Here is a 25,248-nt window from a genome sequence, read left to right as displayed (position 1 = left end):
CCCAGCACAGTGTCCCAGTTCTGTACAGCCCAGCACAGTGTCCCAGCCCTGTACAGCCCAGCACAGTGTCCCAGCCCATCCCCTGCAGCAGGCCCCTGCCTGAAGGACTCCTAGTTTGTTTCTGAAGGAGGACTGGCACAGGCAGTGTTTCACCCACTTCACCTGCCCTGTCCGCCTGCCTGGGACTCGCCCTGTTCCCCACCTGCCCCTCTCCAGCGGGCACTGACCGTGGGCAAAGTGTAGCAGGGGGATCTGCCCTTCCCAAGCACTGCCACGGAGCAGAGCTGGCTTGTGATGTTCGAGGCTGGCCAGTTTAGAGACCTCAATGGCCAGGTCCTCATGTTCTGGGTGGGATTTGCAGGTTTCCCTGTGGGCCAGAAGACAAGTGCAGCAGGCTGCTGTGAGGTGTATCGTCCTTGCTCTGAGGATCCAGCCACAGAGCTCACAAGGGAGGGAGTGTTACTATCTAAAGCTTTAAAAAAATGTGCAGGGAATATAAAACTGTGAGAAAGTTACACTCAGAAAATTTAGACTCAGAGGTCACATCCAGGATAGAAGTTGTTCTGTTAGAGAAGCCATCAAAACACATGAACTGGAGGATGATTCCAGTCTGCTCCAGTACGTGGGTATATCTCAGGATTTCCCATGTGCCCACTAAAGATTCCCTGTGTGCAGCATGTGCTGGGGCTCACGAATTATGCAGGTTTCTATCAGGTTAGTGTGTGTGTTGACAGCATGTCATCCTAGTTCCATAATCAAGATTCCAGGCAAGACAGAGCACCTGCCCCATGAGGCTTCATTGACTGTCAGAAAGATATTACAGTACCTATAAAATTTAATTCTGAGAATTCCAGCCCATCACTCAAACACAAGTCCCCCATGATAACACAGCTTTCCTCAGAGCGCTCCTGGTGGGTTTTATGAATTGGCTGTTGTTCAACAGGAGCACTCGGGCACTATGTGCATTATGTGGCAGCTTGTCCTTGCTCTGCTGCTCTGTCCACACACTGCTTGATAAGGTTTCATCATTACTTGCTTCTTAAGAACTAGAAAATGCCTTTTTCTAAACCCCCCTAATGTTATAGTTCCTCTTCTTTTAAGAAAAAAAAAATCTATGAAGGTTATAATGAGTTATTTTAACACTAATATAAAGTGACTACTCTTATGAAGATTTTGTGATTTTATGTCAATAAAAGCACAAGCCTAAAGGCATTTATTTATGATTGGTTATAGCACTGATGTATAGAATAACACATAATATCTTCTGTTATATAGGATCTTGAATAATTTTGTTTTCAGTAGCTTGATTTTGTGCTCTTTTGCTTTTTTTGTTTTTATTCTTCTATTCATCCCCACCTTTTTAAATAAATACCTTCCTTTCTAGGCTAGGTGGACAAAAAGATGCACAACAGAGGCCATCACCACTGCACAGCCACTCCATGTCTCAGGCTTCTCAATGGCTCAGTGGCTGGTTTATTCTGTAGTAAACCCCCTTATTTATGCAGCTTGATCTGTTTTCCACATGAGAATATTCATGTTTCCCAGGGTCTTGAAGCTTACTCAGAAAATGACACATTTTTAAACCAGCTATCCTTAATACTCTTTAAGCAGTGGCTTTGGTGTTATTTTCTTAGACTTGGATATTATTTGATGGTTTTGTATAACTGGAACAAATTAAGCACACAGGATGATGTGCAAGTGCAGAATGTCCTCAGCAACCACAAGGCACACAATATGATAAAGTTTTCTTTCTGTCCCTGTCTTTCTAGTTCTGAAGAATTTGTGTCTTCTTGCATTGAGCAAAATGTACATCACTGTTAGCTCTGACAGCTGGTAAGTTCTCTTTTATTGAGCAAGAAGTTAATGTCATAGCAGCTGCCAGAACTAACAGTTTTCACTCCTGCACACTGAATTGTGGAGTAATCCCTTAGGATGGACCCTCTGTCAGTTCACTTGCTGCTTAAATGGAGATGCCATTTTAGCACAGCAACCAGTTAGACTAATATTCAGTATACAGAATTCTTAGCTATCCAACCTCCCCAGAGCCAAGCGTGACAGGAGGCTGTAACAGAGGTGGGCAGTTTACAGCGTACGTCAAATACTGTACAGAGAGCTGCATATAAATCATATTAATGTTGCTAAGCAGAGATTAATTAAAACACGACAATTATGAAGAAATGAAATTCACTCTGCTGGTAAAGAGTTTAGCTGATGAGAGATCTGTTTTACAAATGCATTTTAAAATAAGCATAGTCCTGTAAAGCGTCAAGAGTGAGAGAATTCATTCAAGTTTAGGAAAACTGTGTCTACTTCAGCATCAAGGCTCATTTTTCTCTCTGAACCCAATGCAAATCAAAGACCCAACTCTTGTAGATTCTGAGTGCTGGATGGGTTTTGTTTGCTTGTTTGAGAAAGCACTGGGGGCTTGCAGAGCTCAGTGGTATGAAGCCTCATCACAAAAAATTCTGACAGACAAGTATTTTCCCAGATTCAATGATGTAATTTAGGAAGCTCTCCTGCAAATTGTAGAGGTCCAGAAGAGACACCAATTAAAGTGGTATCTGGCAGTTTTTCATTTGACAATGAAATTATATCAGAGGACTAGTCAAAGCAAGATGTGTACGCATATCTCCATGATCTAGATGTATAACATTTTCACCAGCTCTGAAGTGTTAGCCTCAGTTTTGGAATTCAAGCTGTGATCATTCTGTTTTGCCTTCACTGACAAGCATCCTAGAAATACAGACTTTTTTCTGATGATACTTCAGCCAAATACAGAAGCATTTCTTGCTCCTTTCAAGACTTACAGAAATTCTTACTCCAAAGTGCTGGAGGCTGTGGGAAATACAGTATCTTGTCTCCTTGGTGAACATAAAAGAGCTGTTTGTCTGAGCTGAACATACCACACAAATGACAGGCATGTATACTGGCCTGGGTTCTGACCAGAGCCAGTATAGAATATACTTCAAACTTACTAATTGTGCTGGGAATTGACACAGCTGTAGGAAGAAAGAGTTTATTCTAGTTCCTATTGAGAAGGTATATGCAATTATAAAAACACTTTTCTGGACACAGGTAGACTTGAACAGTTACATAGTACTGTTATTACCAAGACCAAGACACATTTTTTAAACATTTTCAATATCCTTACAAAGAGCACTTGAGTGTTTTGTGCAGATTTAGCGAAGATTTTATGAAGGCACTTTGTTCGCAAAGGAAAAAAATTAACAGGAAAATGCTGGCTCTTGTGCTTAAGATGTATATATTGAAGGGAGATGGGTAGGGGAACAAACATCATATTCCAGGTCTGTGGATGAGCACATCTCAATCCTTTGCCTCCACACCTTTGAGACAAACTGCGAGGTGTTTGCCTGGGGCTGAGCGTGTACACACGAGGCAGAAGACCTGACAGCAGACTCCTGTTTGCTGCTCTCTGCTTCTCTGTGACTGTTTCCCAGAAACGGTCACATTTTCTGAAAGATTGTGGGGAGGTCTCTCAAAGCACCAGCTGAGCCTTATGCATGCAGAGATGATATGTAGTGGTGCTGATGGATGAAAGGGTGGATATTTGAAAGGAAATGGACAAAAAGAGGTGGGGGAGAAATGGGTCCTGACCACATGCTCTGTTTGTGTGCTGAAGGGATCTGTGCTCTCCCAGGGCCTTGCAACAAGAGGCCTTGCCTCTCTTCCCACACAAAGAGGATGGGGAATTGGGGAGCCCTCATCTTTCCTTGCCTGCCTTGTGCAAGCTGTCACCTGACACTGGCAGCATTCCTGAGGTGTTCTAACAAACCTCTGTGTCACTTGGCACAGCTCTGGGACAGGTGAAGCACAGCCACCTCCCTGCACAGCGTTCCCATCACCAGCCAGCTCTGGGAAACAAAGGTGGTACTTGGCTGGAAGTAATTTCTGTTGGAGTTTCTGACATTGCAGGTACTTTAAGGTTTGCAGTGCTCCCACATTGTTGAACAAGATGAGGTAGTGCTGTGTTCATCAAAGCTTTTGTCAGTGCAGAGAGCTTATGCCAGGTGTTAGACAGTCTGAAGGATTAGAGTTGGTTCTCCACATCCACAAAGTAATATTTATGTATATGCAATATTTTCCTGATACATCATGCTGTCTTTTTTTTGGATATAGCAGCTACTTGTCTTATACTGCTGGGTATGAAGAAGCAGGGACTATTTCTCCTTGGTGTTTGGGTAGAACCTGTTGGCCACTGCAGAATTAGGAGGAGGGTTTCGCAGTCTTGCTTTCCAGCAGCTGTTGAAGATCCCTTGTCTGCTGGCCATGGATGCACCTGAGCCACACTAGGGGATCATGAGACATCTCACACAGCTCACGTGTGGCTGTGCTGCCAACATTGGTAGCTGCTCCAGCTGCATCTGTAAGAGAGTATCTGCCACGAGTCTTTAGTTGAAGCATTTTGTTTTCTGACCACATGCATTTTCCCTTGTCTTGTGTGGGTTTATCCTAGAGTAGGAACAACGATTGCTTTGGAGAAAGATGTAGGAACTTCAGTCATTACTGTCTGCTGTGCCTCAGGTTGCTTTAAATTGAATGGGAAAGGGAGACTCTCACTCGTTGCTGTTCTTTGTTTATTTCTCCCATTCAGATGCAGATGGATAATTGGATATGTAATACCTGTGCTCAGAAGCCATGAATTCCAGAAAATTACTCTCAGAAACACGGAGAACTTTTCCTGCTGCTAAAGCCCCCTGCCAGCAGCCGTCGCGGATTCTCATTGTGGATGTCACGTCACCTTCCTGGGCCAATACTTGCTCTGTGCTCTCCGAGGCTCTGGAAAACACACTGTGCTTGGCATGTGGCTTGGCAGGGCCCTGCCGTGTGCCCCTGCTGAGCCTCTACGTGGTGCAGCCCCAGCAGGAGTGTCTGCTGCCCTTCACGGTATGGGGAAACTGGGGATCTGGCAAACGGGAATGCAATACCTTGTTGGCACTCAGGAGAGAAAGTTACCACTTCCTGCAAATATGGATCTAAAAATTAATCATTCGCAAAAAGCATAGTTTCACAGAATTTTATGAAAAGTGAAGCTTAAAAGAAGTGTAATATTTTTGATCTGTGAAGCTGCTCACATGCATAAATTAGGCTTTATTTTCATCTAAAACTTCTGTTGTACCTTTCATATGCTACTTTCTGCACTATCTGTACTGCTATTCTATCAAAATTATCAAACACAACCTAAGCTGTAATAATTTGGACAGTGAAAAAATATTACCACTGTGGGAGAGATTCCAGATATTTAAGGGAAGAAGTGCAGAGTTAAAATATTATTGCCAAGTTTGAGAAATATCCTGAAATCATATAATTACAGAATCATTTTGGTTGGAAAAGACCTCTAAGATCATCAAGTCCAGTCCTAAACCCAGCACTGCCAACTCCACCACTAAACCATGTACCTAAGCACCACATCTACACAGCTTTTAAATATATAGATCTAAGTCAATAAGAACGAGCACTGCACTCATCTGGGGCTATGCAGTGGAATAAGTGTAGATGGAGAATGGCAAGCAGCTCTAAAGTAACAGTTTGTGCATCATAAAGTGCACGAGAATCTATGAAGTCGTGGTGTTAGAAACAGTCACACTGAGCAATCTCATTTACACAGCATTAACGTAAACACACAGAACTAACCCTTCCACTTTATACAGCAATGGTGAAAACATCCTGAAAGGTTTTGTCAAGTTTTCACATCTCAGGAAAGGTGGAGACCAACTGGGAAAAATAAAAAATCGGAGATAACAGTAATTTACCAAATGTGATCTGCAAGAAGAATGTGGCTAATGGTGTGTCGTGGTTTAACATCAGCCAGCAGCCAAGGACCACACAGCCACTTGCTTTATTTTATAGGACAGGTTATAGACAGTGTGACGTGGATGACTAAGGGAATACCAAAGAAACATTTTCTGAAGATACTGTGGAATCACTCTGATTAGGGGCTTTAAGAGCAAACACTTGTCTTGCTTCCTAGGATGAATTTACTGGTAATTCATCCTGACGTGTCACATGTCACGGCAGGATGGTCTCAGTGATCTGTTTCACAGCTGGTTCCAGGCGCGCTCTCTGTGAGTTTGCATTATGTCCAAGTTAGTTTGTGAGTGTTTGGGGCCAAATACCCACTTTTATGTTCACTGGGTATGTCCTGACACTGGTCCAGCATGTGCTGGCTGACAGCTGCCTCCGGTCTAATCTGGTAATTGTGGCTCACCAGAGGATGTCTGACCTTTGACACAATCCCTCTGCTTATGAGTATTATGACTCTGCTGCTCATGATCAGATGTCTTTGTAATTTAAACAACAGTTCCTCATTTTGATAGTCACAGTTTTTAAAGACAGGGGACCCTTTAGATCACTGTTTGGCTTTCTTCATATTACAGGCTATTTTATTTCACCAAAGTATCCATATATCATTAAAGCACTTTTTCCAGAAAGCCATCTAGTTTGGGTCTGAAGATACTACAGGGTGGATAATCAAGTAATTCTCTTGATGATTTCTTCCAGTGGTTAATCATTGTCATTGTGAAACTTGCCCCTGGTTTCTAATTTGAATTTATTTGCTTTAGCTTCCAGGGATTTGTTTATATATTTACTCTTTTGGCTAGATTGAAGAACCTGCTTGTATTTTATCCTTTCTTCCTCTAAATAGAAGCAAGTCCTTTCTCAGTCTTCTAGCTGGTAAATCAAAGAGAACACATTATAAGTCTAACTGCAAGGCATTTTTACAACCCCTTAGTAACTTCCAAGCCCTTCTGTGTATTCACTCTGCTGTTTTTTTGATTCCAATACTGGACTCAGCAATGCTGTATGGGGAATTAAAAATACCCCTCTTGTTTGCATGACTGGTCATCACATCAGCTCTTTTGCCATAATACTGCATTTATCTTGGACTTGTTCAAGACAGCAAAGCTCACACTCAAAGACTTGAGTCAGTCGTGTGCATCCAGACTGTGAGCCCCCACTCCCCTTCTCCCCAGCTTTCTTTAGGTGTTCTGCTCTGGGAGCCATCTCTTTATTTTAGACATCTGATGTTGTACTGAAGCTGTTTTTCAGAGCTGTTCTTTCACTTTTAGGAACAGTAAAGTGTTTCAAGGTGACTGTCTTCTTCAGACTATGAGTGGCTGAGGTCGCTTAGTTTGTTCAGCTGGAGAAGAGGAGACTGAGGGCAGAACTCATGGGGGTCTGCAGCTTCCTCATGAAGGGCAGTACCGATCTCTTCTCTCTGTGACCAGTTGCAGGACCCAAGGAGACAGTTGTAGCTTTTTCAGGGGAGGTTTAGGTTGGATCTTGGGAAAAGGCTCTTCTCCCAGAGGGTAGTCGGTCACTGACCAGGCTCCCCAGGGCAGTGGTCACAGCCCCAAGGGTGCCAGAGCTCAAGGAGTGTTTGGACAACGCTCTGAGGTGGGATTTTTGGGATGTCTGTGCAGGGCCAGGAGTTGGACTGGATGATCCTTGTGGGTCCCTTGCAATTCAGGACATTCTGTATGTTTCTATGACTCGGTGGACATAATTTCACTAATAATGGTATCTGGTCCTCTGCTGCTTCTGGAGTCAGGAACACTTTTACATCTCTGCCTGATGAGTATGTGTTCCATTTCAGCCTTCCTCAGAAATACCAGGGCTCCATTACTTCTCCTGCACCCCTGAATTTGCCCATGTCTCAACAGGGCAGGCTGTGAGCACAGTGTCTTTCTGATTCAGCTAGAGAGACTTGACACTTCTCAGTGAGGAACCAAGATAGAGCTGTATTAAAGGGTGCTTGTTAGACAAATCATGTGAAGTCAAGCCCCAGAGCTGAAAATAAAGACTGGGAGAATACATGGGGAAGTATCAAATATGGTAACCTTTGTCTTACTCTTTCCTGGGTGCTTGTTTATGGTCTCCCCAAAAGGGTCTGACAAGTCCAAGGAGCTTCCCTGGAAAGGGCAGGGGGGCAAAGAAAAGAAAACCAGAAAGTACATAGATAACTGTGGAGGACAGCAAATGGTGACAAGATAGGAAGTGAGCATTAAAGCATCAAAAGCTTTTAATGTGGGACTGAATAAGGACTCTGAGCAGAGCACCTCCAGCTGATGGTGCTCCCTGGCATTGTCATGTCTGTGCTAAGGAAAGGTTATGGGTGGGTGAGAGATACCAGGTGGCCTGAACTAATACTGCATGGAGGCAGAGGGGTCTGCAACAATCCTGGCCAGCCTGGTTCATACTTGGGACTGCCTTGTGTGGATTTAGATGACCACTACAAAAGTGATGCCAAGCTCAAGCAAATGCTGAGTAACATAAAAGGGTTCACAGCCCTGGACTGCAGGAACCTAAGTCACCCCAGCAGGCAGTGAGAATGTGGCCCAATATTCTCCAGTCATGAGACTGACACAAAGCACCATCATGGAGCACCATGGGTTATTGATTTAGAGAGTTCATCTCACCATAAAGAACCAGTCCAGCTCTCCTTGGGGCACCCATTCCACAGTGGTAGCTGCTGCCTGAAGGAATAAAACATTTTTTACAAATGACAGCAATAGAATGGTTTTTCCTTTCTAACACTTGTTCTGGTAGCTCATCTCTGAAGCAGGAGAGTCCACACACCTTCCATGAGTGTTTGAGTTTTTGATCATCTTCACTGTCAGTGTCCTAAACGAGAATTGTAAGAGCAGAAGAAATGTCAAATGTCCTCCTGAGTCAAACCAGTGCGCTCTCAGTCCAGTCTCAAAAGAAAAAAGTTTTTGGGGAGTACCCTAGCCCAGTCCCTTCTTGCAGTTCATTCTCCTCACACTCCCCAAGTTCCACACCTGTTGTATTTAGAATGATAGAGGGTACAGTTGAGGCTATTCCTCTTGGACTCTGGTTCTAGACCTGTTACCCATGAGCTTTTGGAACTCATTTTTGAACCTGTTGCCACACTCTGACTCCAAACCCTCCTGAATGAATTCTAGAGGTTCACAGCTTGATGAACAAAGAGCACAGATATGGCAGGAGTGACTGTGGCCTGGGCATGTCCCACCATCTCAGTGCTCCTATTCACATCTCAAGTTCTGCTTGTTACACAGGGCCAGGGGAAAGGGTCGTGTCCTACTGCTGCATTTTGGCTTGGCAACAGGGAGACAGCTAAAAACTTGAGGAGCGATCACATATGTTGTTACTGGCCTAACAACCAGCTGGGTTGGATCTGTATCACTGTTCACTGCTTTATGACTTGGCTCCTGCCCCCAGTCTGAGCTCAGTGCTGCGAGTTCAAAAAACCTTCTTCCACATTATGGAAAGATATTTCATGTTATTTGTTTAACAGTCTTTCGTGTTCATTGAACGCTGTTTTGCAGCAAGTGAAAGAAAACTTTGCGCGAATTCAAGCCTGCATTTCGGAGCTGCGTTTGCTCCCAGCAGAAGGCTGTTTCCCACAGGGGGGAAGTGGAGTGGTACAAGCTGTGCAGGATGGATTGCAGCAATTCAAACAATACAGCAGACACACAGCAGCAGGAGGCTCAACAAACAGTTCTGTTGAGGTAAGAAAATGTTGCAAAGGTAGTGGAAGCCATCTCATTTCACCAATCATGCTTTATAAATGTATAATCTCATGTACAGTGAACATGCCAGAACATTTTAGGTATTCAGCAGTCTGGCTGTTTCAGAGATCCACTGTCCAGAAATCCTGGATGGAGATACCAAGTCCTTGAATCCCTCTGGACAGTTTCCTGTGGAAAAGGGGACATTATCTAGGGAAAACTATGTGTACAGCAGTCCTATCAACTGGATGTCCTGGGACAGGATCTAAGAGAGTTTGGTGGCTGTGTTCTGAGCTGGGTGTGTGTGCTTGCATAAGAAGGAGGGAAGCTGCTAATAACACATGAGAACAGATATATGAAGGTAGAAAACAGAGCAAGGTTCACAAGGAAGTGGAGTTTTAAGCAGTACCGACTGATGTGAAAGAACAGGGAGTTAGGGGGGAAGGACTCAAAGAAATGGTGTTTTCCTCTGGACGTCAGGAAATATCAGCTCCAAACAATCTTTTATTTCAGACTTCACCAGCTCAGGGTCCACCTGGCTTTGGAGCTTTGTCAGTCATACAAACAAATTGAGAGTCCCATGAGTGAAATTTCAGGAGTCCTTTTATTTTGTTTAGATCCTTAAACCCTTCTGGTGTCACACAGAGTCATGCTGTGATCAGGCAGACTCTCCTAGCTGTAATTGGGACTCACTTGTCTATCCAGGAAGTCTTTCTGCTGATTTTCTGCTTTTCTGTGTTTTCTTAGGGCCTTCAGGTATCTTTCCTGCCCATTTCAAATGGGATTTGTGCTTTTGTTGGAACAGACTGAGTACACATTGGAGACAAGACCTTTTTTGACACACAACAAAGTCCAGGATGACTTCTAGTATAGTTGAAGGAACAAGCTACATTAAAAATTAAGCTATCCATGAGTATAGGGAGTTTATACTCCACTAAGCAATTCTTGTTCCTCTAGATTATGCAAGTATTTTGTACTTCTCTTTGCAAGGGGATGTAAGACATGCTGCAATGACAGGCTGTGATCATAGACAGGCAGAAGGCCATGTTTCTAAAAAAGGTAGCTTTCTGCTTCAGATTCTTAAGTGATTGCATTTTTTTTTTCATCACAAGCAATTTTTTATGCAGAGTAAGTTGAATTTTTATTTCTGTTTCCTTTTCTCAGAAGACCTTTGAGTGGTTTTGCTCAGATAGAGTATCTTTTGAAGAAATAAAAAATATTGGGGTTAATGCTTCCTGCTTGGAAGTGAAGCCTGGATAACATAGGCCAGTTAAAGTAAGCATTTACCCTGTTAAATTCAACTGTATCAGGCAGATTATGTGTGGTGCCTGAGTACTTGGCATCTCTCACAAGTCACCCTTTCTGTTTTTGAAGCCTTCTCTGCTGAAAGAGGCACTCTTTGGCTTTTGCTTTTTTTGTTACACTTCTGAAGTAAAACAAGTTAAACCAAAAGGCTTTCCATGTGCTTTCCTCCACGTGGAAGAGACTCCTGAACTGCACTCCAGGGAGCAGCATCGTGGAGCTCCCTGGGACAGCCAGGCCCAGGCAGGAATAACAGGGACAGGACCACAGCAGGGGGGTGTAGAAACAGCCTGTCAGAAGCTGTTGATGCAGGTGCCTATGTGTGAGTAGCAGGAACATGAGTGCCAGTGCAGGCATGACACCTCTATTAGAGAACAATTGCTGTAGTGTGAGACCACGATGGCCAGTGTTTAGAGCACAGGGTTGCCACTGGCAATCTGCTTGTGCAAATCAGCTGCTTAGGCAAACGTGCATTTTCATAACAGTCAAAACACAAAGATGCAAGAATATTCCTAGCTGACCAGTAAGCATAGGAGGTAGACTTTGTTACAATCTGCAGTCATTTAAAACCCAAATAGTAGTTAAAAGTAGAAAGAATTGCTTACTCTTTTGAGATCCTGACTTCATCGGGGAAAAATCATTAGCATCAACAAAACTGAATCTCAGTAGCAGTTACAGGGCAGGAAATGTGGCCAACCTGCAATAGGATGAAAAGCATTTTTCAAGTCAGCAGTGGCCTGTTTTTTGTGCGATTAGAAAGTATAATGGCATTAAGGGATTATATCTAGAAATTGTGGTAAAACAAAAGGAAGTCATAGTAGCTACCTCAGCTTTTGTATGTAGTAAAATATTTCTCCTGGTCTCTGCCAGTCTGACTCAGGTTATGAAAAGGGTAAATTGGAGGTGACATGCTACAGATGTAATACAGCCATGGTTTTGATGAAATAAATGTCCATCAGTGTAGCAAATGCTCTTTCTATAGCTCTGCAAAAGATAATTATATTTTTAGACAGTTCAGCTACCCCCAGCTTAAGAACAGTTCCTGCAAGCCATTTGCATTAGTTTCTAAAAGGTGACCATGACAATATCTTTATTCCCAGTAACTCAGAGGAAAACAGTAGGGAGAAGTTTGGTTGGAGAGGTTTACTTTGTTAGGGAAATTAGGCTTGATCTGGCATCAACAAGGTTGACACAGCTCCATGTCCCTAGGCCCAACCAATTGCAAGGCTGAGCTCATATTCCCATCAAGCAAAGGAACGCAGAACACACATGTAACACACATGTACAGGCATATGTGTTCACACAGGTCACAGACACTCAGAGCACTCACACACACAAAAGAGCACGGGTGGCCTCAGCCTGCACCCCTCTCTGTCTGAGCAGGATGAGGCCCACCTGCAGGAATATATGTGTCCATAAATAAATGTGTGTGTACACACATCTCTATCTGCATCCCTACAATGTGGATTACTCCAGCAGCTGGTCTCAGACACTCAGTCTACCCAGTTCCTGCTCCTAGATCCCAGTCTCCCTAGTTTCTGGCATCTGGACGTATGAGTCCCCAAGGCTCCAGTTACTGGTACAAACTGTCATGTTTACACACAGACACACTCAGACCTGGCCAGGACTCTCGTCATCCCTCCAACAGCCAGCTCCTCCACGTTCTCACCCTTGCAACCCCCTTGGTTCCCAGGCCATGTCACCCCTTCACCGTCTGGTCTGGTCTGACCTTCAGTGGCAATCACAGACACACAGACCTCCCACCTGAGCTGTGCTCCAGCTGCTGCACTGAGACCCTCAGATACACAGGCACACAGAAGAGAGTCCTCACCCAGAAAGCTGGTGTTAAACATGCCTGACAGATTTCTAGAAACTCTTCTAAAAACTCTTTGCAGTTACTTAGTATTACACCAAAACTGGGCAGTGGGTATCACACCTACTGTTGCTCTCTTAAGAAATATCTTTAGGACAGACTGTACACTTCTTTAAAAAATATAAAATTCCCATTCGACTTTCAAGTGAGAAGACTGGATTTAGTCTATTTGAGCTATAAGTGACACAGTAATGGGAGGAAGTGGTGTCAAGGCAAGTCCCTCCTTACACACACAGACTCACTGACTGTACGTGCAAAGCACAAGACACCTGTAAATTGTTCCATCTTCCAGCAGTGGCACAAAACCTGTAGATGTTCCTCCAGTGACCCTCTCAATCCATTTCATATTGGCTTAAATGTAAGCCAAAGCTCAAAAAAACCGCTTTCAAATCTGCTTCTGAATGGATGAGATATTTTTAGTGAGGATTAGGGTAGAGGCAGCTCTTGCACACTCTGGTTTGTGTTTCAGATCACAGTTCTGACTAGCCAGTCCAGCAAAGAAATGGTAAAGCAGCTGGAAAAGAAGTTAAAAGATGTAGACCTTGTGAGTCTGCGAAGACTACAAGTCATCGAGGTTTTGAAGAGAGACTTCCTGGAGCCCGAGGGTGTGGAGCAGTGTGTGGCAGCAGAAGAGCCCAGCAGCAGTGGTGAGTGTAAGGCAAACAAGGTGCTCAGGGAAGTCTGGGCAGCAGGACAGCCACTAGTTCTTGCTTTGGTCTGATATCTGTCACTTACCTTTGTGCCATTTAATGTCACTTGGTAAGTGAGAACTGCTGTGCCTGGAGGGACAGTGGGAAGTTTGTACCACAGCACTTCTCTGGAGCTTTAGCACATTTGGGCAAAAATTCATGCATTAATTCAGCTCTAAGTATTACTTAAAATTTACATCATGTGCAATACAGCTGCACTGAGGGATTAAAGAGAAAAATGCACTGAGTTTATGGGGGTAACACACTGACTCACACACACCCCTTCTGCTGCTGAACATCACACTGGGCACTTGACTGCCTGATCAAAAGATCCTCAGTGCAGTCAGAGGCAACCTGAATCCTTGAAGCAGGTAGTGGGGAAAGGAGAGGCAGGAGAGACAGGCAGGCTATTTGTAATCTCAAGGGTCCCCTTTAGTCCTTTCTCCTGGACTACATATTGCACAGTGCTGGGAAGAGTTACTTTCATTGACCATGTCAGGTACTCAGCCTCTTGATTAGCTGATTTTTTGTCACTAATACTTTTCTTGCTTACCTGCTGCTTCTCTTCTCCATGCTTAGGGCAGTTTTTCTTGAGCAATTAAGGTTGTATTTCTTCAGCAACCAGTAGCTGCACACCAGTGACTTCTCTACAAGCCTCTGCTTTCCACAACAGGTCTCCTTTTAAAGGTCTTTCCTGCAGATACTTAAATTCCCCATGAACAAGACACACCTGGTTCCACACAGCAAGTTCTCACAATGAGTTGATAATGAGCTTAAAAAACTGAGTCCAGATGCCTTCCAAAGTTAGTGTAAAACCTGTTCCTAGCAATGTCAGTATTGTTTTTACTGGGTGACAGGCAGCGTTGGATGTTGTTGCCTTACTTGTCTCTAGCTGTTTGTCTTTTCTGGTTACAGTAGCAAATTTCTGGTCAATTGTCATTGTAGGGACTGGGAATGGTTAGGTGGGTTGCAGGTTCCCTTTTGCCCTGTCCCTCACACTCCTGGCCACATGCTTCATTAGTGAAAGAGTGAGCAAGTACACTCCAGACCCTGGATTTTTCCTGGCCATGTCTCTGAAGAATTCCTCCCTTAATTTGACAGTCTTCAGCAGCGGGAATTTAAGCAATGAGAAATTCAGAGACTGAAAGTCCTATGAGGTCCTGTTTTGACTATTTTTGCTTCAGAGCAAAAGGTGCTGAGCAGACTCTAAATAAACCAGCGAGATGGTGATCCAAAATCCAGTTCCAGCTCAATACATTGCAATGTTGCTATAACTGCAACTTTCATACCTGCATTTTGTTTTTCCTAGCTTGCAGATCTCCTTGGTGATTTCAGCCCTTTCTCAAGGCTGGTAAAACAATAAAATGCTACATAGCAGGAGTTTAGGCGGTTTTCCCCCATGTGCAGCACAGCACTGACTGGGGTGTCTGCCACAGATGACGATGGCTCTCTGTGCTGCCCCTGCATCCCACTGAGCTGCTGGCAGATCAAACCAAACACTGAGTCCTATAAACCAGCACTCAGAGAGACATCAACGCTGTTACTGCCAATTAAAAGCTTCCTTTCCCTCAGTGAGCTATGGCTGGTTATTCTGGACTCTGGGAGAGTCTCTGCAGGTAAAACTGCTTGGCTGGAGAAAAGCAGTGCACTGTCCACTAAGTGGGAAAAGGGAGTCCTGAGGAGAAGGAATCAAGGTTCTGCCACTCTGACCTCACTTTAGAATTAATTAAATTTGCCAAAACCACAGCAAAAAAGGGGGTTACAAAAAATACAGTAAAGAACACTGAAGTTGCAAGATCCAGCATGCAGGAAGTGCAAGATTAGTGCTGTGTTGAACTATGGAATAAACATTGCAATGTAGCACTAATTAAGAGGTTCATCCCACTGAGAGTATTTCTTCCATTAGTTTGTTTCACGGTTGTTTGAACCTACTTACATTTTTAATATCCAGAGCAGGATCAGGATATCCCCTCCATAGGCTCATTCCCAGGTTAGTGCAGTTAGAAAAGACCCCAATATTTTGAAACCCCACAGCTGGCAAATCTTCAAATAGCTTTGAACATGCTCAGAACAGTCTGGGTAAGAAACACTGGCTGTTTTCTTCACGAGAGGAACTCCTTGGGACGTGCATTTCCAGACAAACACAGACCACCTGATGAGGAACAAGGATTGCTTTTTCAAACTGCAGAGCAGCTCCTCTGTGGGGCAGAGGCTAAATCTGCAACGTTTCTTTAATTATAAAGCATTAGTGCTTGCCAGACTACAGAGGGAGGAGAGATGTGACGTATCCAAACCCCTAGAGAGCAGTGCACACAGCATTTGTGGTGGGAATGGTCTGTGGGAGTACCTGACAGGATGCCTGGCCTTTGGATGGACTGGCCTCTAATTGATAACTTGAGCATTATTATTCTCTTTCTTTCGCCCCAACCCCATTACACTCACTGAAAGCAGCTGAGCATTGCCAGACCTTTTGCTGACAAAGGTCAGTATTTCCACGTGTTGGAGATACTGGTCCCAGCTAGTTCTGTTTGGGGGAAACAACAAACAAGCACTGAAGATAAAGCACTAATATATTTTTTATGAACATAAAAATTCTTCTGCAAGTCTCAGGGAACCTTTTTCTGGATGGGCTCTGCAGATTGTTGACCATTTTGCTCAGATCTAAAATCTGTAGGGAACGCAGCACCACCAGAACACAACCAGCCTGCTCTCCAGCTGCATCAGTGCAGGGAAGTGGGAGCAAGGCTCAAAGCGTCAGGGCAAGGGACTGATGGTGGTAACAGCTCAGGTCATGAGGAGCAGCTTCCACACAGAGGCAGGACATTCCCTTCCAACACAGCACCCTCCAGCATCGCCCCATGAGGGAGAAACTCAAGCACCAGAGAAGACTGGGGTGAGGCACAGTAGCAGTGTTAAAATACATTTTTAAAAGCTTCTACAAAACTAAGGAGGTAATTGGTTTACTATACAGATTTGCGAAGAACTGAAAAAAAAAAAAGGAACAAAGTGTCCTGTCAGCCAAGGACAGTTGGAGTGTCGATTAGGAAGAGCCTCAGCAGCAAGGACAGCGGGAAGGGCCTCGCCCCGTGGGTGGGAGTTGAATCTGCTGTGCTGCAGAGGCACAACCTCCACGATCCCAATGCCTTCCCCAGGGCTGGGAGGCAGAGACAGTGGGGAAGTGTGTCCTGCTGTGACAGCCATGCTGCCCAACAGGGAGGGTGCAAGTTGCAGAGCATCTGAAGAATTACGGTCATTATAGTAAACCTGGATTATTTGCCAGGTAGAGGAAAATGAGTGAATTTCTGGGGGGTTTTGTTTGATTTTTTTTTAATACAGGAGCAGATGCATAGTGTCATTTTAACCAAATAGAAATATGAATGCATAAAGAAAAGATTTCTTGGTGTAGATGGATGTAGCACTGGTTTTTAGTCCCCCACTGGCCTGGTAAACACAAGTGGGAAAAAAGGGCTATTTCTAGTATTTATTCATCTTCTCAGAAATCATGTTTCACATCCTGACTGTATGTAAAACAATTAGTCCTACCAGGCTGTCAGTACCTTCTGTGTTTACAAGTGGGTATATTGCATGTCTTATGCATTTTGCAAATTGATCATCTTTTTTTTTGTTTTTCACTTCACCTATTTTTTTTGTTTGTTTAATCTGCTGGACATCAAGCTAGCTTCTCGTTTGGATGCACCTTTGAAGTATTATTGGGGATGGTTTGGGGGGTTTTTTTGCAAGGATTTATCTTGTCTATGACCTGCCTAACTGCTCCAGCCTACATTTCTCCACGCCTAAAAGTTGTTGCTCAACCATACACATTTGTCTGCACCTCTGACATGGGAGCTTAAATACTTGCTATGCCCTTGCCAATATATTTACCTTCTCCTTTTAATTTCAGTTTAACAAGTCTCTAAATTTTATGGATTCCACTTGTTTGAAATGGGATGTAACAGCGGTGTTTTGCCTGCTGGTGTATCTGCAAGGATGTTCTACCTTGGGACTGCTGGGTTACCAAGCAGCACTGATCAGTAATGTGCTGAAACCTGCCTTCTTTGTGGGCCAGGTCTGGGTCAAGTGTTGCTTCTGTTCCCCTCAGGTCTGTGACCAGCTGCTCCCTTAATGCATGTTGAGAGTTATCAGCTGTTTAGCCTTCAGGCCATTCTGCAAAGTAAGGTTCACCTTTGGGATGAGGAGTAGGACTCATCATCACTCCTACCAAATTCTCTAGTTGTACAGTCTCTCTGATTTCCCATAGCATCACATATCCAGTGCTCTTTGCTAAGGGAAAAGGAGGAAATGCTTTAAAACTGAGGAGTCTCTGAGGCCAGTGATGTGATGGTTCACATCAGTCACAACTTGTTCTCTGGAGACGGCCCTAGACAGTCCCAGCACCCCAGGGATGGAAAGGGTGGTGGGGTGGCCTGTGGAGCAGGTCAGCTCCCAACAGTGTCCCTGGAGTCACAGTGCTGTGTTGTGATTTGCATGGTAATGGCTTCTGAAGCACTTTTTTTGTGACAGCACTCCAGGTACATAGGAGGCGTAATGCAGTGGAAAATGCAAAAGAATATTCTTTTCTATGGCTGAAAATATTTGTGCTTTTACACCTTTTTTTCCCCCGCAGACATTGCAATCCTGGGAATGGACATTGATGTGCAAACCGTAGAGGACAATGTCATCAGCTTGGAGATGCTGTTTAAAACATGGCTCCATGACTATGGCACGGAGAGGGAACAGCTCCATCTCCTCCTTCCATCGGGAGGTTTCAGCCATGCTGCTGCACTCAAGAACACCATAAGTATTTAATTTTCTCTCCCCCTCTGCAGGGAGCTCCTGAATTCCACAGCCTTAAAGGTTATCCAGGCTTGTCCTATGGGCACATTCCCTCCCACGGGCATGTTCCCTCCCATTTAGAGAGTGAGGTCCCTCCAAGGGAGGTCTCTGGGTGAGTGGGAAAGCTGGGAGTTGTCTCAGGCCGATAGGAGCCTATTGCTCAGAGAGCTGCTTGTTTGCTGCCATGTCCTGTGGCTGCTGAGGCTACAATTAATTTCCATTCTGCAGCAAAATGTGCCTGGAGGAGCATGTGAATTTATAGCCATGTAGTCAAAGGAAAAGGGGCCTTTTACGTCCTGGGAGTTGAATAGCCCTAAAAAATGTGTTCCTTCTGTTCAATACTAAAACTCTGTGCCAGAGCTGCACTTAAGTAAAGGCTGTCTTACAAAAGGACTTGGCTTTTATTTGTATCTAGTGATTTAACACTAAAATAGCTCATGTTCTAGCTGGAGCTGCCAACAGTTATCATAATGTATGGGAAAATTTGTAAGGAATATGTCTTTTTTTTTCCTTTATTAGTCAATCCAAATCCCTAATCCATCTTTGGGTGAGTGCTGAAAACACCAACAGCTACAGCAGACATAGGTGTGTTCTGTCAGTTGCTGACTGTACTGTCACTCCTGCAGTGCCATGGGAAGTCTCTGCAATCCCCTTTCCACACCTCTCCAATGTGGTGCTCCTGTGCAGCTGCCCATTGCTGTCACAATGGGAGCTCACTTGTCTTCTGGTGATCCACAGGCCAGTTCCAGACTGGAACCAAAGCTCATAGAGAGTTACTGATATGCTCCACAGCAAGCAGATGAGAAAGCCCGGTGGGCATTTTTGTGTGTGTAGTAGCTCCATATCAGTCTCCAGCACAGGCAGTTATGATATTTTCCTTCATCCTAACATTGGATTTCTTACTTGATGCATTGTCTCATTAAAGCTAGCAAGGCAAACCAAGTTACACTGCAGTCAGGATTTTTCACCTTCCCACACTCAAGGAATCTGTGGAAGGCCAGAGAGATTGTTTGGAGCTCTGTGTCATCTTACACCAGTGTTAGTGACATCAGTGTCCTGTGTTTCTCCACAGACACAGATAGAAAAGCTATAGGCAACATGTAGCCCTGAACCCAGTGTGGCTCTGGGAAACAAGCTGCTTCTCCCTCTCCAGCTCATTAATGGCCCAAGCTGGAGCTTGCCTGCCCAGTTACTGACCGATCATCGTTTCATTAACACACCAAGTATGTGCTGTTTCCCCATGTGTGTAAAACGGGGACAGGTTGTAGCCTCGTGTCAGGTTTTAGTTTTCTTCCCTCAATAGTTGCTAGAAAACATTAACTTTGTAAGTGCTTTGAGCGTCTCATGTGCTAAACACTTCCAGTGACCTAAACCAATCTCCTTCTCCAGTGTGCCTGAAGTGCGACTTGCAGGAGAGACTGCTCGACCCAGCTCTGCTTTCGGGGCCGGCTGATGGCACTGTGAGAGCAGCAGATCCCAGTCCTCCCTGGCACGTGGCAGCCTGGCCAGCCACAGGGCTGCACAAACTCCGGGTGGTAAAGTAAGTGTTGCTCCGTGCCTCACGCTCCGTACCTGGGAGGTGGTGGAACAGCAGCTTCACTCTTCCTGTGCAGTGTCAACCTGGGACCTGGTAACATCATCATAAAGCACTGGGGACTCAAAAGTTCCGGTCAGCAAAACTGGGATGTGAGATAGCCCCGGCCCTGTACCTCTTCCTGCCATGGAACAGCACAGCCCACACACAGACAGGAGCACAGCCACAAGTGGTGGTACCATGGCACTGGCACTGATGAGTGTAACACCATAGGTGTTATTTGTGCAACAGTTGTTTCCCTCCAGTGTAAAGTTCTGTAGATCACAGGCATTGCAATAATTCTGCTGTTCTCTCACTACCTAATGAGGCCACAGCAACTAACTGGATGTCAGAGTCTGAGCTAATTAGTTGGACTAGTAGTAAAAAAGCAAGCAAAGCCTCATAGTGCTGTGTGACTTCACCTAAGGATGTGCTTGCTTTCCTGTCAGCAGGTTGTGGCTGGTAAGCACAGAGCGTAGCACAACAAGTGATGCTCTCTAGTGTCTTTTCTGAGGTTTATTTGTAGGGGGGGGAAGTTATTTTTTAACTGTGCAGTTACTATTAAAATGATTCTCAGCCTGGCAGTAGCTGAAGAGCACTAACAAGAGCCATATGCTTGCAGGGCTCTGAAGTCTGAAGGTGTCTGTGAGTCTGTACTGTATGGCCTGCCCTTCATCATCAAGCCCACGAGCTGCTGGCAGCTGGACTGGGATGAACTGGAGACAAACCAGCACAGCTTCCATGCTTTATGTCATACTCTTCTGGTAAGTGCGTGAAAATTGCAGTATGATGAGGAGGGATTGCCAGAGAAAGGAACAGTTAGTGCAAACCCCATAAAATCTGTAGCCTGCATCAGAAAACATATTTCAGAAGCTGCAACTCATCTTATGGGCCAGAGCTGTGCTTATACATCTTTCCAGCCAAGGCATCCACTGGAAAGATGCTACAGCACATCAAACCTTAGAGAAGACCCTTGAGCCTATCAGAAATCCAGTGTTTGGGGATATGAAGTGCAAATGTCAGAGTTGGAGTTAGATCTGTATCTTTAACTGTGAAAAAAATTAACCAAGGCTTGGACTGTGGAGGACTGTCTATTACTGACAAGTTGTAAAGCAAAATTGGATTTTTTTTTAAGAATTGACTTGCATTTAATTAAAAAACAAATACCATACTGTCCTCAACCATATTGCAGAATAGTGTTATTCTGATGTGTGTGTGCCTGCTCCTGAGCACTACAGCCCACGCTGACAGTGCTGAAGGAAGTGGCTCTTGCCTGTTGTTCACTTCGGGTTTGGCTTTTGCCATTTAGCAAAGGAAGTGGATGCTTTTGGCCAGGCACGAACCTCAGAACACCAATCCAAACTGGAACATTGTGGTGCATTCCTATTACGTCATCGTCCCTTCCGACTCTGCCACTCTACTTATCAAAGCAGTCGCCATCAGGGAGCTCCTGCTGCCTTCAGCCTTCCCAGCCCTCCTTGCTGAGCACCCCGAGCGAATCCGTGGCCCCATAGAGGTGAGTCAGTGCAGCCCTGCTCTGGGCGCAGGTCCCAGGGGAGTCACTGGAGCCCTGCACTAACCCCTGTGCAAAGGTCCAGCGGTACAGGCAGAGATCAGAGCAATGATCAGCCCTATGCCCAGGCCCTGCAGCTGCTGCTGAAGCTGTAGCCATCTCCCTCACTGCCAGGGAACATAGATCTCCTCATACTTCAGAGAGAGGTGCTTTAGGCAATAGATAAATCTATACATAGAGTACCTCTGTTTCTTCCAGTAGATTCAGGCTTCTGTGTTTCCTGTTCTGCCAAGTGGTCTACCTCTGCTCCAGGTGCTGCCAGGAAAGGCAGAGCTCTCACTATAGCCTTAGCAGATAAATAGAGAAGGAAATGGCTGGGAAGATGTCTAGTGAGAGCTGGAATATGATGGAGCACTCCAAAACTTCTTTCCAGCAGAGGACATATCCTACAGCTTTCTTCATGGACAGTTAATGCCTGTCTTTTGGAGCAATGTTGTATGTCTGTTGCAGAGAATGGGAAGAAGTCTTACGAGGTAGAGTTGAGGGTGACAGTGCCCAGAAAGGGTGCTCCAGCTTGTTGGCTGATTCTGGGCATGGGAAAGGATAGGACTGCATCTTGCAAGGGAATGCTTCAATCCATTAAGACCTGGTGGCAGATGCCTCTCGTTCCTACGCAGCTAAGAGTGCTCCTTGTGGGTAGCAACACAGCCAAAGATCCCCTCCCGTATCACTGCAGGAGTGTCTGCAACACTCATCCCTGGAAACCACCCCTCCCAGTCCTAAAAACAACAACCCCCCCCCACAAACCCCAGAGCTTCTACTTGTCACATCCCATAGCAACTCAGTTCTTTCTCCTGAGCAGAGTGCCCTGAACAGCTTGGAAGTGGAAGTTGCTTATAACCCCTTACACCTAAAAAGCAACCTCTACAAATACCTGAAGAGTTCATTGTACAAACCTCCACATCGGCAGCAGGCCCAGCCCCGGGAGCAGCGCCCAGAGCGGCATCAGCCCAAGCAGGTAAGTCCCTTGCCTGTGACCAGCCTGGAGTGTGTGTTCTGCCCATCTGGTCAACTTCCTACAGAAGGGCTGAGGGCAGCTCCCTGGTACCGGGCAGGGATGGGTGCAGGATCAGCTCGTGCAGCTGAGAGGGATGCTGGGCACATTCAGACACAACCACAGTGGGACAAGCCAGCACCTCCTTCCACAAGATGCACTTATGTTTTGTCCTGTCTTGCAGCCCCAGAGCAGAGCCAAAGCTGCAGTGGCACCCCTTCTGATGGCTCCCTCTCCCCTCCAAACATTCAGACCAGCAGCAGCGAGGAGAGACTCCTGTGAGCGCTCTCCCCTCCCCAGGGAGTACGATGAGTTCCTGCAGTGAAGCCCAGGCTCTGCTGGGGCTGCCCATGTGCAGTCACAGCTCAGCTTCTTGCTCAGCTGCACCGGGCCGGAAGCAGTCAGGCAGACACTGAGCTCAGCCTGGGGCAGACAGGCACTTCCCATCGTTTGTTCCTCCTTGTTGTTTTACAGTTTTGTTCGTCACCGAGTCAGTCTACAGGAAGTTTCTGCTCTGGGACCCTCTGTCCAGAGATCCAGCTATCCCCCACAACACCACGTATTTCCTGTTCTTGTCTGCACACATCACAAGCATGCATCAAATTCTGTTTTCTGAGACTGGGCTAACACAGGCCACAAACCACAGATTGCTGTCAGCAGGTGCGGAGGAGCTGCAAGCAGGGTGGTGAGGAAATCAGACAGACAAGGCAGGCAGTGACACCGAGCTGCCTTCATCCTGCAGCAGCAGGTTCAGTGGGGTGCCTGGAATTCCGCCCTCCTAGGCACAGCACTACCCATGATGATGATGATTTGCTTGCTTCCGAGGTTGGCCTTGCTGTCCAACACCCCAGCCAATGAAGGGGTTTGTAGCAAGTACCAAGCCAGGGCTGGCTCCTGCACAGTGACATCTCATGCAGTTGGAACTGCAGCACAGCCCCATCTCCTCCTCCTGGACCACCTGTGCCTATGGGGCTGGTCCACGAGCCAACACAGCAATACTTTTTGGCAGGGTTCAGAAGATTCTCAGATCATAGTATGACATGGCAGGGGAAAAATGCAGCACCACACTGGCTTAGAGATTTTCAGAGAGTTTCTGCCCAGTGCTGGCACATGTCAGCCTGGTTTTCAGTGCAGGTGTAGGGCAGCTGCCCCTGGCAGGGCAGAAGCTGAGGGCAGCTCAACCAAGCCAAGGTGGGGTGGTCTCTACCAGCCCCCTAATGCCAAGCACCAGCACGGTTTGCGTTCTACTTACTTCGTTCTGACAAGCTGTTTCAAAATAAAGTTATCCACCATAATATTCACTTTCTGCCTATGGTCTATAATGTGTACAGCATTGCTATCCCAGCACTGACCTGTGCTTCCTGAGAAACAGATGCAGTTGAGCAAAGGCACAACACAGGCACAATCCTCCCCGGGGACTGTTCAGCGGGAGTACAGAGCTGTCAGAGCCCTCTCTTCTCCCTGGGGTCTCAGCTCATTGACAGGCCCTGACAGCCATCCAAGGGCACGGGCCTGCTCTTCCCATGCCCTGGCATCTCAGGCAGCTTCTTGCAGCAAGATATCAAGGGCAGATACTCTGGAAAACAAGGTAGACACCCCTCCAGGCACAGGGATATGGACTCACTGGGTGCAGGCTGGTGGCCAGCTCTGCCTGTCTTGAGGAGCAAAGGGCAGTGATATACATACAAATGGCCCAGCCTGGGGTGTGCAAACCAGGCAACAACATGAGAATGACAAAACCAGGTGGGGGAGGGAGGGCAGCAGGTAGGAGATGGAAAATCTTTGGAAGTCCTGAGTTGCCTGTTAGGAGAGAAGATGCTGTTGTTGAAGCAAGAAAAATAAATATGCTTTCCTTGCAGCCAAGAGGAGAGCAGGGCTGTGCAGGGACCACTGGGCTAGCACAGACGCTGGAGCATCTTCCCTGCTGTCACCTTTAGGTGCCAGTTGGGTCAGCCCAGCACATTCGCCAAGCTCAGCTCCACGGGAAGGCACAGACACAGCACACAGAGGTGCCCACAGGGATGGAGATGAATGAATACCCAAGGCTGCATGTGAAGGGAGAATCCCAGGGAGGCTGCTCTTCATTGAAGCCTCTCACTGGAGTCATGAGCAAGGATTATGGGCAGGTGGCCTGGGCCACCTAAGCAATGCCCAGAGCTCATCTCTGGAGCAGAACTGCTCTGGGGATATGGACATGGAACCACCATGGACAGGAACACAAGCAAGAGACCACCCAGCAGCTAACACCCTCTTCTCCTGCCCCTCATCCCAGCAGGAACTGCCTCAGCCTCCCTCAGATTCCCAAAACCCCTTAGGCTTCTTTCCCTTCTCATGCAGCAAAACCCCAGTGGAGAAGACAACCCAGCCCAGAACAGCCACAAATTGGTCCTGGCTACAGCTGAGCTGTATTGTGACAGGGCTGAGGGTTCCCCCGGCAACTTGGGCATTAGACAAATGGCCAGTCAGAGCTTACCACCTTGTCACCATCTCACCAGCCTGAGGACCTGAACCTGATCCTCCAGACTTCCCCAGCAGTTTTTGGCTCCCTGAGTCTGAGGTAGGGCTGCAGAAGTCATGCTTAGCCCTCTGCACAGGTACAGCACAGTGCTGTCGCCTGCCTGCCTGCCGTGCTGCCGTCAGTATCGACAGGCTGCTAAACCTGCAGAAGTCACCAGCAGCCCCATCCAGACATGGGTGCAGCCAGTACCAGGGTGCCTCATCTGACCCTACCAAAACCATTACCAGTACCAAAAGGACAACCTATTTTTCCTCTGCATAGGTTTCTGCCCAAGGCTGGCCACACTGCAATCAGCCTCAGACCACAGAGCAGGGATCGCAGATTTTGCCATTTAAGTCAATGGGATCCAGACTGGGCTATCCCAGGCCTTTCAAGAGCAGC

At 46.1% G+C, this 25,248-nt stretch overlaps 1 protein-coding gene across 3 annotated transcripts in view; it reads left to right on the top strand.

The window, feature by feature from the left end:
• Nucleotides 1-23,650, top strand: part of M1AP (meiosis 1 associated protein) — a 24,705-nt gene extending 1,055 nt beyond the window's left edge. Inside the window, exons 2-11 of one of the 3 annotated variants that reach the window (XM_027669689.1) lie at nt 4,613-4,905; nt 9,330-9,512; nt 13,157-13,334; nt 18,001-18,174; nt 19,599-19,749; nt 20,405-20,546; nt 21,092-21,298; nt 22,158-22,313; nt 22,534-22,627; nt 22,824-23,650. In XM_027669689.1, coding sequence (XP_027525490.1) covers nt 4,657-4,905; nt 9,330-9,512; nt 13,157-13,334; nt 18,001-18,174; nt 19,599-19,749; nt 20,405-20,546; nt 21,092-21,298; nt 22,158-22,313; nt 22,534-22,627; nt 22,824-23,038 — 1,749 coding nt within the window. In that variant the 5' untranslated portion in view covers nt 4,613-4,656 and the 3' untranslated portion in view covers nt 23,039-23,650. Of the gene's footprint in view, nt 1-4,612; nt 4,906-9,329; nt 9,513-13,156; nt 13,335-18,000; nt 18,175-19,598; nt 19,750-20,404; nt 20,547-21,091; nt 21,299-22,157; nt 22,314-22,533; nt 22,653-22,823 lie in introns of all 3 variants that reach the window. The other 2 variants (XM_027669690.1, XM_027669691.1) reach the window with 2 other exon arrangements.
• The last annotated feature ends 1,598 nt before the right edge of the window (nt 23,651-25,248 follow it).

This window comes from Corapipo altera, unplaced genomic scaffold (genome assembly GCF_003945725.1).
Source record: "Corapipo altera isolate COAL_440 unplaced genomic scaffold, ASM394572v1 289, whole genome shotgun sequence".
Taxonomy (NCBI): domain Eukaryota; kingdom Metazoa; phylum Chordata; class Aves; order Passeriformes; family Pipridae; genus Corapipo; species Corapipo altera.
The sequence above is the reverse complement of the archived record's forward strand: the minus strand, read 5'-3'. Positions and strand labels throughout refer to the sequence as shown.